At 45.3% G+C, this 13,289-nt stretch overlaps 1 protein-coding gene across 1 annotated transcript in view; it reads left to right on the top strand.

The window, feature by feature from the left end:
- The window catches only part of GBX1 (gastrulation brain homeobox 1), a 21,127-nt gene extending 7,838 nt beyond the window's left edge, over window positions 1-13,289 (top strand). The window contains exon 2 of the mRNA XM_054496885.2: window positions 10,761-13,289. Coding sequence (XP_054352860.1) covers window positions 10,761-11,314 — 554 coding nt within the window. The 3' untranslated portion in view covers window positions 11,315-13,289. The remainder of the gene's footprint in view (window positions 1-10,760) is intronic.

Here is a 13,289-nt window from a genome sequence, read left to right as displayed (position 1 = left end):
CATACCTGAGCTATGACTGTGTATAGCTGTCACATTAAATGAAAGAGAGAAACATTTGATAAAGACGGTAGATTTTGTATAGGCCAAACAGATTGGGGATCAGTTGGGACCAACTTTAACTGGTGAGGAAGGAAGCAGTGGAAAAGAAGAGAAGTTGTGTTGTAAAATTGGTTCCTGGCCTTCTATATTGTTTCTGTATCTGGAACAATATTTATGATAGGCTGACATTAGAATTCAGTCTCATCCTAGTATGGTGGCTCATACCTGTAATCTCAGCTCTTTCGGAGGCCGAGGTGGATCACTTGAGTCCTTGAGTTTGAGATCAGCCTGGTATAACATAGTGAGACCTTGTCTCTACCAAAAGAAATTTGCCAGGTATGGTGGTGTGTATCTCTAGTCCCAGCTACTCGGAAGGCTGAGGTAGGAGGATTGCTGGAAACTGAGAGGTTGAGGCTTGAGGCTGCAGTGAGATGTGATTGCACTACTGCACTCCAGCCTGCACAACAGAGCAAGACCTTGTCTCAAAAAACAACAACAAAAATTCAGTCTCTGCCTGGGTGCAGTGGCTCATGGCTGTAATCCCAGCACTTTGGGAGGCTGAGGCTAGGAGTTCGAGACCAGCCTGGGCAACATGGCAAAATCCCGTCTCTACAAAAAATACAGAAAATTAGCTAGCAGTGGTGGCACACACCTGTGGTCCCAGCTACACAGGAGGCTGAGGTAAGAGGATCCCTTGAGCCTGGGAGGTGGAGGCTGCACTGAGCCAAGATCATGCCACTACACTCCAGCCTGGGTAACGGAGTGAGACCCTGTCTTAAAAAAAAAAAAAAATTCAGACTCTTTTTTTACATTAAATGTTAACAAAGAGATGAGGTGTAGTGCAAAGGAGCAAGCATGGGCTTTGGTCAGGAAAGCTGGGTACAGATGTTGGTGGTGCACTTTCTTTGTGATCTATAGGAAGTACTCACCTCTACAGTCTGTTTCCTCACCAGCAAAGTAAGGACAGTAATATTTACCTCACAGGGTTAAGGATTAAATGCACAGATATTTGTGCAGCATCCTGAAAATAATAGGTGCTCAAGAATTTATCCTTATTGTCCTTGCCTTGGAAATACGTGAGGCGCTTTCCTGGGAATTAAGTTGGGAAAGATCTTGTTACTAGGAATGGTGTAGGATAGGTGACACTCTATGTATTGAAAAGGACAAATATTTCTGGGGGTGATGATAGAGTAGTTCTGTGTTCTGAGAACTGATTATTCGAGGACTGCCAGGAAAGAACATTGTACTGAATCTAATAGGGGTAGATTTCACATGTATCTTTGGCTCTTTCTCCCTCTTTTCGGTTTCTCTGTCTTATATTTTGGTGTCCTCTGTAAATCTCAAGCCTGCTGAAAACTCCTTTACTGTACCTCACTAGGGCCTGATCTCCCTTTCTCTCCTTTAAAAACAAAAACAAAAACAAAAACAAAAAAAACTCTTCTTGTTTCTTTATCAAAAAATTTCTATTCCCTCATATGTTTCATTTCAATTTGATGTTAAAATCAAAGCCACTGGATTAAACTAATTCAAACTCAGGTGGATTGAGATTTTTAAAAGTCCAAATGAATTTCAAACTGGTGGAATCTTATGTGGTATTACTATGAATAATTTTAGGTAATATGGAAACATTAGCATGGATGGGAGAGTTGTGGGAGTGAGATGGAGAGGCTTCCTTTCCCTAGAGTCATGTGACCATTGTCTCTTCTGGTTACAGCATTGTATTTAGTCAGAACTCTTTGGGTTGGTAGTGATAGTGGCTCAGCTCTCAGCTAAAATGGGGATTTATTGCTTCCTCTAACTGCAAAATACCTGAGTGGATTCAGAAATGTAAGTAGTGTTGTGAGGTCTTTCTTTTTCTCTCCCAACCTGGCTCCTCTCTCTGTCTTCACCTCATTCTCTCCTTAAGACAGCTTTCTTCATTTAGCTAGAGGTAAGAGAAGGCACAAGCACATGCAGTTCTAAATTTTTATAATCCCAGGTTAGGACTTGAGTGGATTCTAGTGTATATAAAACCCTGGGATGACTGATTCACTAGCTTGAGTCATGGCTCCAGGGAGATAGCATATTACAATTGGTCAGAACCAAGTCACATGCCCACCTTTAGTCAGGAAGGTAGAGAAATGCTGTTGACAGACCCACCAAGTAGTGGGTAGTGTAGCGGGGAAGCAGTACCTGAAGGAAGCGGGTACTGCTACTGAGCAAAAGGGGGAAGGTATGCTGGGCAGACAAAAACAACCCAAAACAGATGTCTGCCTCAACCAGAAAGAAGGAAAAGAATGGGCCTTCAGCTCCCCTTCAGTATTAGGAAGAAATACTAAAAGGAAATCCTTTGTTTCCCCACTGGCTAGTTAAATAGTGATAAAGAGATCCTGGCAGTGAAGGTCTGAAGAGAGTTCTGTAATGAGGAAGGCAGAGAGAGATGAAGATAGTACAAAAATTTCCATCCCTCAACGAGGCTTTCTGTTTTCTCTGATGCCTATACGAGAAAGAGCTCTATGAGGAATGAGGGAGAAAGTTATAAACTAGAAGCTAGAGAACATTGGGTGTTTTTGTTTGTTTGTTTGTTTTTGAGACAGAATCTCACTCTGTTGCCCGGGTTGGAGTGCAGTGGTGCGATCTTGGCTCCCCGCAACCTCCGCCTCCCGGGTTCAAGTGATTCTCCTGCCTCAGCCTCCCAAGTAGCTGGGACTACAGGCATGTGCCACCATGCCCAGCTAATTTTTGTATTTTTAGTAGAGACAGGGTTTCACTATGTTGGCCAGGCTGGTTGGTCTTAAATTCCTGACCTCGTGATGTGCCCGCCTCAGCCTCCCAAAGTGCTGGGATTACAGGTGTTATTATTTTCAAAGTTAGAAAATACACTTTTTTTTTTTTTTTTTTTGAGACAGAGTCTCACTCTGTTGCCCAGGCTGGAGTGCAGTGGTGCGACATCTGCTCACTGCAACCTCTGACTCCTGGGTTCAAGCGATTCTCCTGCCTCAGCCTCCTGAGTAGCTGAGATTACAGGCGCGCACCGCCATGCCTGGCTAATTTTTGTAGTTTTAGTAGAAACAGGGTTTTACCATGTTGGCAAGGCTGGTCTCAAACTCCTGACCTCAAGTGATCCGCCCGCCTCAGCCTCCCAAAGTGCTAGGATTACAGGCATGAGCCACCGTGCCCAGCCAAAAATACATTTTTAAATAAAAGAAGCACTGACTGGTAAGATTACATCATACAAACCAATAAGGACAAAAGAACGGGAGAAAGATTTGATGGGAATTTTGTCTCAGGAATGACAGGAAAAGTAGCTTGTTAAAGGACAGGTGAAGTTTGGTGAGTGAAACCTATCTGATAACAATTTTAAGAATCTTCTCTGAGAATGTTAAGGGAAGATATTAACGATTAGGCTAGGATTCTGTGGTAGTAAGTGAAAGGGATGAGATCTTTTTCTTTCTCTCTCTCTCTCTCTTTTTGTTTTGTTTTTGAGACAGGGTCTCACTCTGTCGCCCAGGCTGGAGTGCAGTGGTGTGATCTCAGCTTACTGCAACCTCTGCTCCCAGGTTCAAGTGATTCTCCTACCTCAGCCTCCCGAGTAGTTGGGATTACAGGTGTGAACCAATGTGCCCAGCTAATTTTTTTGTATTTTTAGTAGAGATGGGGTTTCACCATGTTGGCCAGGCTGGTCTCCAACTCCTGGCCTCAAGTGATCTGCCCACCTTGGCTTCCCAAAGTGCTAGGATTACAGGTGTGAGCCACTGAGTCTAACCAAAAGGAGTGAGATCTAAACTTGGATTTGATAAGAAGGTTATTTATCTAATGAGACAGCTGGGGAGAGGGCTTTTACAAGTGGGAGAGGAGGAGAAAATAGTTTACTGGAAAGAATGAAAACAGCATTAACTGCAGCTTTAGGAGAGCTGACACCCTGTCCCTCTCTGATTCTAGACCTGACACTCTGTCCCTCTCTGCGTGACTTAGGAAATATTTAATCTGTCTGAAACTCCATTTTTTCACCAGAAAATAAGGTTACTACCCCTCCTATTACTACTAATAATAGATCTGCTCTACGTCAGTCAACTGCTTGAAGATAAGATAGTAAATGTGGAAAATGTTTTGAAAAGTTAAAGATCATACAAGGGTGCTCTTGGAAATGGCAGTGTTAGTATGCCCTGAAAGGAGGTCTGAGCTTAAAATGGTGGGAAATTGCCCTGAACTTGTCATGAAGCTGGGAGGGGTTCTGGATGACAGTGATGTAAAGAAAATTTTTTTGACTTGGAGTAAAGAATGCTAAAGAGTCATAGGAAGAGTGCAGAGAGAGAGAGAGAAAATGAAAATGAATGTTTCCAATTATACCTAAAATTATAGGCAGGAGTAGGAGCATAATGGAAGCATGAAATTCATGAGAATGAGTGAAAAATAAACTGAGAGTGAGCTGGCTGTTTTAAACAATGGGAGAAAGTACTGTTTTTGAAAAGAACAGAGAAATAATTCTGTATTGGGCATGATGAAATGAGGATTTAGAAGTGGGAGTGATGGCAAATATGTCTCTTTTTTAAGGAATGACCTGTGTTTCTTCCCACCTTTTGACCCCACCCAAACTGGAACTGGATTCAGGGAGATGAGTAGTTGGCCTGCAAAAATCAGGAAGAGATTCATTGTCCTAAGATGGGCCGGCCAGGAGAGAGCCTAACCTTTCCTAAGAGTGGTTGGGGCAAGTGTTAGGATAGTTGTTTTTGAAGTAGAGAGAAGATAAGTCAGAACTGAGGGGCTTCTCTTCTATGAATACTAAAGATAATTGATTTCCTATGGCGATAACAGCAGGAGCTGCAGTAATGGGGTGAATGAGGGACGGCGCAGGGGCTAGATGAATTCCTGTAGCTAGGAGCATAAAGTTGTCCTCCACTCCCTCTGGCTTTTCCTCCTCCTCCTCCTCGGTGCCTCTAGCGCAGGCCTCCCTGCCTAGATGGAGTGAGTCTAGGGCATTGTGTTCTTTCTGCTGGAGAACACCTACCATGGATTCTTTGGCCCTTGATATCTTCCCTAGCCTGAACTGACCCATTACCGAGATGGGCCTTCTTTCTGACTCTGGAGCTGCTCCCCTTCCTCTTGGAAGGAAGGCCCCATGCAAGCACGTCTCCTGGAGCATGAGTGCTGTTCTCTAGAATGAGATTAATGCCCTTGACATGAACTCTACAAGTAATCAAGTTTCAAACCTTGTGATTTCTAGTTCTTAGGATAATAGCATCCACCAGAATTCACATGAACTCTGTTTCCTAATGACCAGTCTGTCTTACCATCACTTCCCCTGACCAGAGGCCAAACTGTTTTCACAGACTAGACTCAACCATAGGGAACAAGCTGGAAACTCAATATACTCTTCTTATTACCAATAATATCATTCTCATACACAAAGGGCAGAACCTTTCTGTCTGTTTGACCTACCTACCTAGCACAACAAAATAGTTTACAATTTAAAAATTTTCATTTTGCTGAAGTATTCTCATCAGAATCATTATTTCATTATTTTCCATAGGAAATTTTTTTCATGCAAACCAACAACTTGCAATTTTCCATGTAACATTTTTAATTCTTATTTATTTATTGTTTTTTGTTCATACCAACCAATTATACTGTCTGAAATTGGAAATTTACTTTTTTTCTCTTTTTTTTTTTTTTTTTTTTTGAGACAAGAGACTCTGTCACCCAGGCTGGAGTACAGTGGCGCAATCTCTGCTCACTGCAACCCTGCCTCAGCCTCAAAAGTAGCTGGAATCACAGGCGCACGCCAACACTCCCGGCTAATTTTTGTATTTTTAGTAGAGACAGGGTTTCACCATGTTGGCCAGGCTGGTGGTGAACTCCTGACCTCAGGTGATCCACCCACCTCAGCCTCCCAAAGTGCTGGGATTACAGGCATGAACCACCATGCCCAGCCAGAAATTTACTTTTATGAACATTGTATCTACCAAGTCCAGTTATTCTAAATCAAATTTTGCAAATAGAAATTTTATCAACAAGATTTGCTTCTTGCCAGGCGTGATGGCTCACACCTGTAATCCCAGCACTTTGGGAAGCCGAGGTGGGAGGTTTGCTTGAGTCCAGAAGTTTGAGACCAGCCTGGGCAACATAGTAGGACCCCAACTCTGCAAAAAAGTAAAAAAAAATAAAAACAAAAAAGTTAGCCAGCCATGATGGTGTGCGCCTGTGGCCCAGCTACTCAGGAGGCTGAGGCAGGAGGATCACTTGAGACCAGGAGTTCAAGGCTGCGGTGAGCTATGATTACTCTACTGCATTCCAGTCTGGGTGACAGAGCAAGCGCCTGTCTCAGAAAAAAGAAAAAAAAAAAAAAAGATTTGCTTCTTTCAATTTTTAGTCAATAGCAAATTTTTATGTGCAATTTGTATTTTTTACTATTAATATTCATTATAAATTGGATAAAAGGAAATATTTTTATTTCTTAGCTAGTTCCTGAGAAAATAGTTAGCTGTTTTGAAATTTCCACATTGTAAAGGATCGCACTACTGTTTTGCGCATTCTCTTTCTCTGCCTGTGTCTTTGTCTACTGCAATCTACAGTGCTCCTTCTCTTGGGGCAGCAGAGAGCAAATGGCAGGGCCAAAATGTTTTGCTTTGCTTCAAATGTATCAGTATTCTGGGGGGAAAGGTAGATGAGGTGTTTCTTAAAAAGTACCTTTTGCTTTCTTTCCCCTGATTTTTCCCATATTTTCTCTCTCCCTTCTCTAGACTTTTCAGCCCTTTTATTTTATCTGACTCATCACTTAATTGTTCTGCTATTTCTCTACCCCACTTCTTTCCTTCCCCAGCCTTCTTTCCACCTGCCTTGGCCTTTCCTTCTCTCTCTCACTCCTTGTCGGTCTTACTCATTGTCCCGGACTCTCCTCTGAGGCATGTGGCTGTATTTTCTCCTCTCATTGCTTTCTTCTATTGTCCCACCCCATTTCATTTCAAGAGTTGCTTATCAGAGTCTTCAATGTCATGATTATAAAGGCTCAGAGAGAAACTCTTGCCCCTGCCGCTCAGCATCCCACTGGGATCAAGTAACCAAGAGAGGTTGTGAACCTGTGCTCCTTGTATGGCTTTAAAAGCAGCACTGAGGGTGGCCGGCTCATGTAGGCTTCATTTTATGGATCTGTCTGAAGACAGAGGGATGGATGATACGATCTCAGGAGGGCCCTGCCAGATCGGGAAGCTGGGAGCCTCATCTCAATCATCATCAATTTAGATTTATTGGACACCCCCTGGGTGCTTGGAGTTGTACTAACTGATTTTATCTTTCAAGCCTCGAAGTCTAGTTTCTGCCTTTTTAGCACTGTTTAACATATTGTAATATTGGGCTGAGTTTGTACAAACTTTTGTTATTCTTCTTGTTATTATTTACTACAAACTATGTTTTAAAAAATTAAAATAGAGGATTTACTAATGGTATTAGGATTGTCCTTAATTTCTTTAAGCATCCGATAGATTTTTAAGATCCTATAGATTCCTACTGCATATGAATTCCTCTCCAGCTAATGTGAGATCTGAGGGCATTCTGAAAAGTGGGAAGGATAACATTCATAGGCAGATGTCTTATGCACTGGAGCTGGGTGGGGTGGGGTTGTGGGGAATATCATTGGAGGGGCTTAGGAAAGGACAGGGAGGGAAAGAAAGGAGACAGGGAGCACATGCATGAGCATTTGGAAATCGTTTCTTTTATTTAGTCAACAGATGCTTATTGAGTGTCTACTCTGTGCGGGTCATTTTCAAGACACTGAAGATATTGCAGTGAATGAGAAATATTCAGAATACCTACCTTCACGAAGCTATAGTCTATTAGGAAGAGACAGCCAGTAAAATAAATGAATAAAATTGGTAAAATGGACCAAAGTAACAAATAAATCAGAGAAAGGAGATAGAGAGTATCAGAGGGTTTAAATTTTAAAAGGATGACCAGGGGAGGTGTCATTGATAAAGACCTGAAAGAGGTAGGTAATAAGCTAGTGCAAAGATCTAGGTGAAGAGTAGTGTATTCCAGACAGAAAGAGGAATCATGGGCCAGGTGGAGTGTGGAGGACAGAAGCTGGGAAACCAGTTAGAAGATGACAGTGAACCAGGTCAGAGACAATTGTGATGTGGACTAGTTGGAAGCAGGAGATAGGGAGAAAGGATTGGGCTCTGGGGGTATTTTAAAGGCAGCAGCACTAGCAGGGCTTGCAGATGGACTGGATGTGGGTTGTGAGAGAGAGGAGTGAAAAGATGGCATTGAGGTTAGGTTTGAACACACAGAGGATGTAGTTGCCATTAACTGAGATGGGGATGATGTGGATAAAGATGAGAAAGAGCTGGTTTGGGGGAATGATCTGATTGGAGTTCAATTTGGGGCATGTTAAGTTTGAGTTCTGTGGAAGTGGAAAATAATGGGAGAAGAGACCTTAATGAAATGAAGGAGGAAACCAAGGCTGTGAATCTTAGAGAAAACAACATAGATTTGGCTAGGGATGAGATAGAGGGGAAAGAACAGCTGATGGGAGATATTATGAGGGGCGAATTAGCTACAGACAGGATACAGTACTTACCCAGATGGGTCTTGACGCTGGGCGCCGGTGAAGCCTGAGCAAACTAGTAAAGAAGAACAAAAGCCATTGGCTGGTGAAAAGCAACGTACAGGAGTGGCATGGGAAGACTGGGGGAGCCCAAACTGGGGCATGCCGCATGGGCTTTGAGAAGGTTAGAAGAAACAGGAAGCACTCCAGAAAGAAAAGGAGAGGGATGAAAACACCTTCGAGATATGAAGTTGATTGGGATGTAGATGGGTGATGTGGAAAAAGGGTGAGAGTTCTGGCCACTAAGGAAAATGTCAGCTGGGCACAGTGGCTCACACCTGTAATCCTAGCACTTTGGGAGGCCAGGGCTAGAGGATTGTATGAACCCAGAAGTTCAAGACCAGCCTGGGCAACATAGTGAGATCCTGTCTCTACAAAAAAATAAACAGAATTAACCAGGCATGGTGTGTGCCTGTGGTCGCAGCTACTTGGGAGGCTGAGGGTGGAGGATCCCTTGAGCCTGGAAGGTCAAGGCTGCAGTGGGTCAAGATTGTGCACTATACTCTAGCCTTGCTGACAGAGTGAGAGTCTCACTCTGTCTCAAAAGAAAGAAAGATAGGAAAGATAGGAAAAGAAAATGTCAGTGTGGCTGTTGAGGAAAAAGACCAGGTGTAGACTGCACCTGTGAGAGGGAAGGGAACTTGGCAGGGGGTGGGGCGGGGTGTGCTGAAGGAGAACACCAGGAAGCTCTGACTGCCAGGAGATGTTCTATCTGTGAACACACACACCCTCTTTGTCTAATAAAGCCTTTCCCCGTGCCCTGAATTTAGTTTACTTGGAGTTGTATTCTCAATCTCTGAGTCTGCTTATCTCAGGCATATCTGATATGTGGCCGATACAGGGAGATGCATTCCTACATGTAGGTATGCAGGCCTCCTGCCTTTGCACAGTGGACACTTCTGGAAAGGAGCTGACTATTCAGCTTACAGATTATCCATTTTCTCTTCTTCTCCTGCCTATTGATTGTCTTTTGACTTGTTTCACTGCTTTTTGGTCCTTTGAGTAGAAAACGGAGTTTGTAAAACTTACTGAAAACATGTGTAATGCATTATTTGCAGTTCTGATATAAACATCATTGGATACAAAGATTAAAACCAATGGTTGAGTTAAGTTTTAGAATTGTGTGGATTAAAATGTTTATATGCTTGTGATTACAAATAATCAGTATTCTACTGAATCAAAATTTCTTTTTTACCCTTTCCTTCTCTTCATTTATCCCTGTTGCACTTTTCCCTCTTCCTCCTCCTCCTCCCATAGTCCTTCCAGTCCTCCCAGCTGACATCAAGCTTAGGGGCCTCAGGATTCTGAACTTGAGCAGAAAACAGCTGTTTGTGCTGCTCAGGCATCCTTGGCTGGGGAAAGGGGAACGTGAGAAAGAGATGGTTTCATTTTAAGGTCAAGGGTAAGGATTGAAAGGGGATCAGGAGGCCTAAGTAACTGGGAGAAAAAATCTGGCCACACTCAAGGTGCTACATGGCTGGGAGCCATGGAAATGAGGTTCGGGGACTGCAGATCTAGGGAAGAGGGAGAGGAGGAGACAGAACAGAGGCCATGAGACAGCTCTCGTCAGCTGGGCCAGATGAGGACTCCTAGGAGAAGAGCAAAGGCTGAGCCCTCCTCTCCCCAGCTGTCCTGCCAAGGTCAGTTCTTCTGCATTGCTTCACTCCTCCCCACAGTGGCTCCAGAAGGATCCCAAGCCGGGTCCCATACTGCTTCATTCTGGCACCTGAGGCTGCAAGGCCTGGCTCTGGAGGGGTGGTATATCACTGCGATGCTGGGCCTTTGGTCTCTAGGTTCTGAGAGAGCTGGGGAGGTGGTGGGTGAGAATGAGATGGGGGTGGTGGGGAAGTTGAGGGGTCATTGTCCACACACTTATTGCCTCCCACACTTTTCCGTAGTGAAATCTGTGCTGGTTAATACCTTTCTTCCCATTTCTTTGTCTTCCCTAAACCTCTTCCCATTCCATATCCTGGACGTACCATCCTTCTGCCTCCTGTCCCTCCCATCTCCTCCTCTCCATGGCTTTCTTTTTTCCTGCTCTTGTCTCCCAACCCCCCATTTCTGGCCATGGTTCCATGGGCCTCCTCCAACTCTCTTTTCCTTGCTTCTCCCTCCCCATCCATTGGCTTCTTGCTCCTCACAGCAGAGGGGAAGGTGTACAGCTCAGATGAGGAGAAGCTGGAGGCATCAGCAGGAGAACCAGCAGGCAGCGAACAGGAGGAAGAGGGCTCAGGCGGTGACAGCGAGGACGACGGTTTCCTGGACAGTTCTGCAGGGGGCCCAGGGGCTCTTCTGGGACCTAAACCGAAGCTAAAGGGAAGCCTGGGGACTGGAGCTGAGGAGGGGGCACCGGTGACAGCAGGGGTCACAGCTCCTGGGGGGAAAAGCCGACGGCGCCGCACAGCATTTACCAGTGAGCAGCTTTTGGAATTGGAGAAGGAATTTCATTGCAAGAAATACCTGAGCTTGACAGAGCGCTCTCAGATCGCCCACGCCCTCAAGCTCAGTGAGGTGCAGGTCAAGATCTGGTTTCAGAATCGACGGGCCAAGTGGAAGCGCATCAAAGCTGGCAATGTGAGCAGCCGTTCTGGGGAGCCCGTAAGAAACCCCAAGATTGTTGTCCCCATACCTGTGCACGTCAACAGGTTTGCTGTGCGGAGCCAGCACCAACAAATGGAGCAGGGGGCCCGGCCCTGAATGGGCGCCCAAGAACTTAGGAAAGTGAGGGATCTGTATCTGAGCCTGCTCTGAGACTGTCAGGGTTCTGTGGACCAGAGGGGCTGCAACTGTGATTCTGCCTTGAGAGGGGCTAGTTGGCAATTAACCTAGCCCTGGGTGTGCTCTTCCCAGACTCCTCCCAGAACCCGAGATGTGAGCACTTGGCCCTGAGCCTGTTCCAGAGACCTTCAAGACTAAGGGCTTCAAGGTTAAAGGGGCTGGGGTTCTATTGCTGAGGAGCTGTTGGGACTGAGGTGGATTCCTGGGGAGGGGGTGGGTTCTAAGATGCCTAAGGCCTGAAGGTTCTGTGGCAAATGCCCCGGAACAGCTTCTGATGGGTGGAGGGATCAGGCGATACTTAGCCAAGTAGATCGCAGCTCCTTATTTATTTGTGTAAATGTGTATATATGGAGCTATCTGTCTCTGTCCGTCTGTCTGCACCCCTGAGAGGGATTGGGAAAGTTGTTTCCTCAATCCTCAGCCAGAGTTCGTCTGTCCTACTGCTTTGGGGTAGGCCCCATCTTGCCTCTCTTTACAAAGAAATGAAATGCAACCGTCACTGGCCTCTGTAGAAATTCTTCAGCACTCCCCCATCTCCCCCACCCCACGTTAACTACCTCTACCCCCATGCTTTTCCACTAGGGCTGCTCACCGCTCGCTCTTGCCTCCATACCTCGTGCTCCTAACGTGCCATCTCTTCCCGCTTCCCATTAAACAGGCAAGCTTCTCCAGCTCTGTTTTCTCCTCCTTGGATGAGCTGGCAGACTTTGGGAGAGATGCATTTCACTTCCTGTTGCATTTAGGTGGGGTATGTCCAAGCCATCTAACAGGTGGAGGTCACTAATGACTGGGGCACTCATGTCACCTGTGAGCTCATGAATAAATTGTTTTCTATGCAGAAGACACGGCAGCTTAGTCTGTCTCTGCCACTCTTTGATATTCCAGATGCAAGGGCCTAGGGGGGAAAGACCCACTTCCAGTTTTCTGTTCTTACAGCATTAACTGTCATCTCTTCTTCTCCCCGTTGCACCATTTTTGAAGCTTGGGATACCCCTACCTCTTCTGTTACAGAATAAGATTGGTTGAGGGGGGCCACGGCTAAGTGGATGGGACAGGAATGAATTTGTGTGATAGACATAGCAGAGGCTTGGGGATTGGAACAGCATTAGTGGACAAAGTGAACACAGGGAGCAGGGCTCACAGATCCATCTGCAGACAGCAGGCAAAGGGCACAGAAACCAGTGGAAGTTGGTATCATGGTAACTGGGCTTCCTGGGAAGAAATATGACCTGTGTTGATTTGGGAGGGGAGATACAGTAGAGAGCAGAGCCATCGAGAAGAAAAATGGGCTGTGAATGAGGCAAAGAAATTCAGGAATTGAAGGTATTAATGTCAGGAAGAGGAGGGAAGTACAGCTCAAATACCTGGCCTCCTTACTTTCCTTAGAGGGAAAGCTTCTGGCTATTCCTGATTCCTGGAATGGAAGACTTATCAACGTCTCATCACCCTGACATGTGCTGGACACTTCTTATGGCGAGACCAAGACAGCTCTCCTTGACAGCTCATTTCTCCCAGCTGGTTTGGGCAACCAAACAAAGCAATCTGGAGCCATGACTGGTCATTAACAATGGTACCACAGTTCTCCAGCTAGGACACACAGAGCTAGGGCAGATCTTCTCTATTTTTTGGCTAATTTCAGCAGGGCTTGAGAATTAGGCTAAAAATATGTAGTCCAGACCAGCCCCATTCCCAGCCTGGTCTAGATCAAGGCTAAGTCTCCTTAGATTCAGCCTTCACAGGGAACCTATGGGGTTAGAACCTTTTTGTTTTTTTGAGATGGAGTCTCGCTCTGTTGCCCAGTCTGGAGTGCAGTGGTGTGATCTCGGCTCACTGCAAGCTCCACCTCCTGGGCTCACGCCATTCTTCTGCCTCAGCCTCCTGAGTAGCTGGGACT

Source organism: Pongo pygmaeus, chromosome 6, assembly GCF_028885625.2.
Source record: "Pongo pygmaeus isolate AG05252 chromosome 6, NHGRI_mPonPyg2-v2.0_pri, whole genome shotgun sequence".
NCBI lineage: Eukaryota > Metazoa > Chordata > Mammalia > Primates > Hominidae > Pongo > Pongo pygmaeus.
Note: the sequence above shows the minus strand (reverse complement) of the source record. Positions and strands in the feature narration are given on the sequence as shown.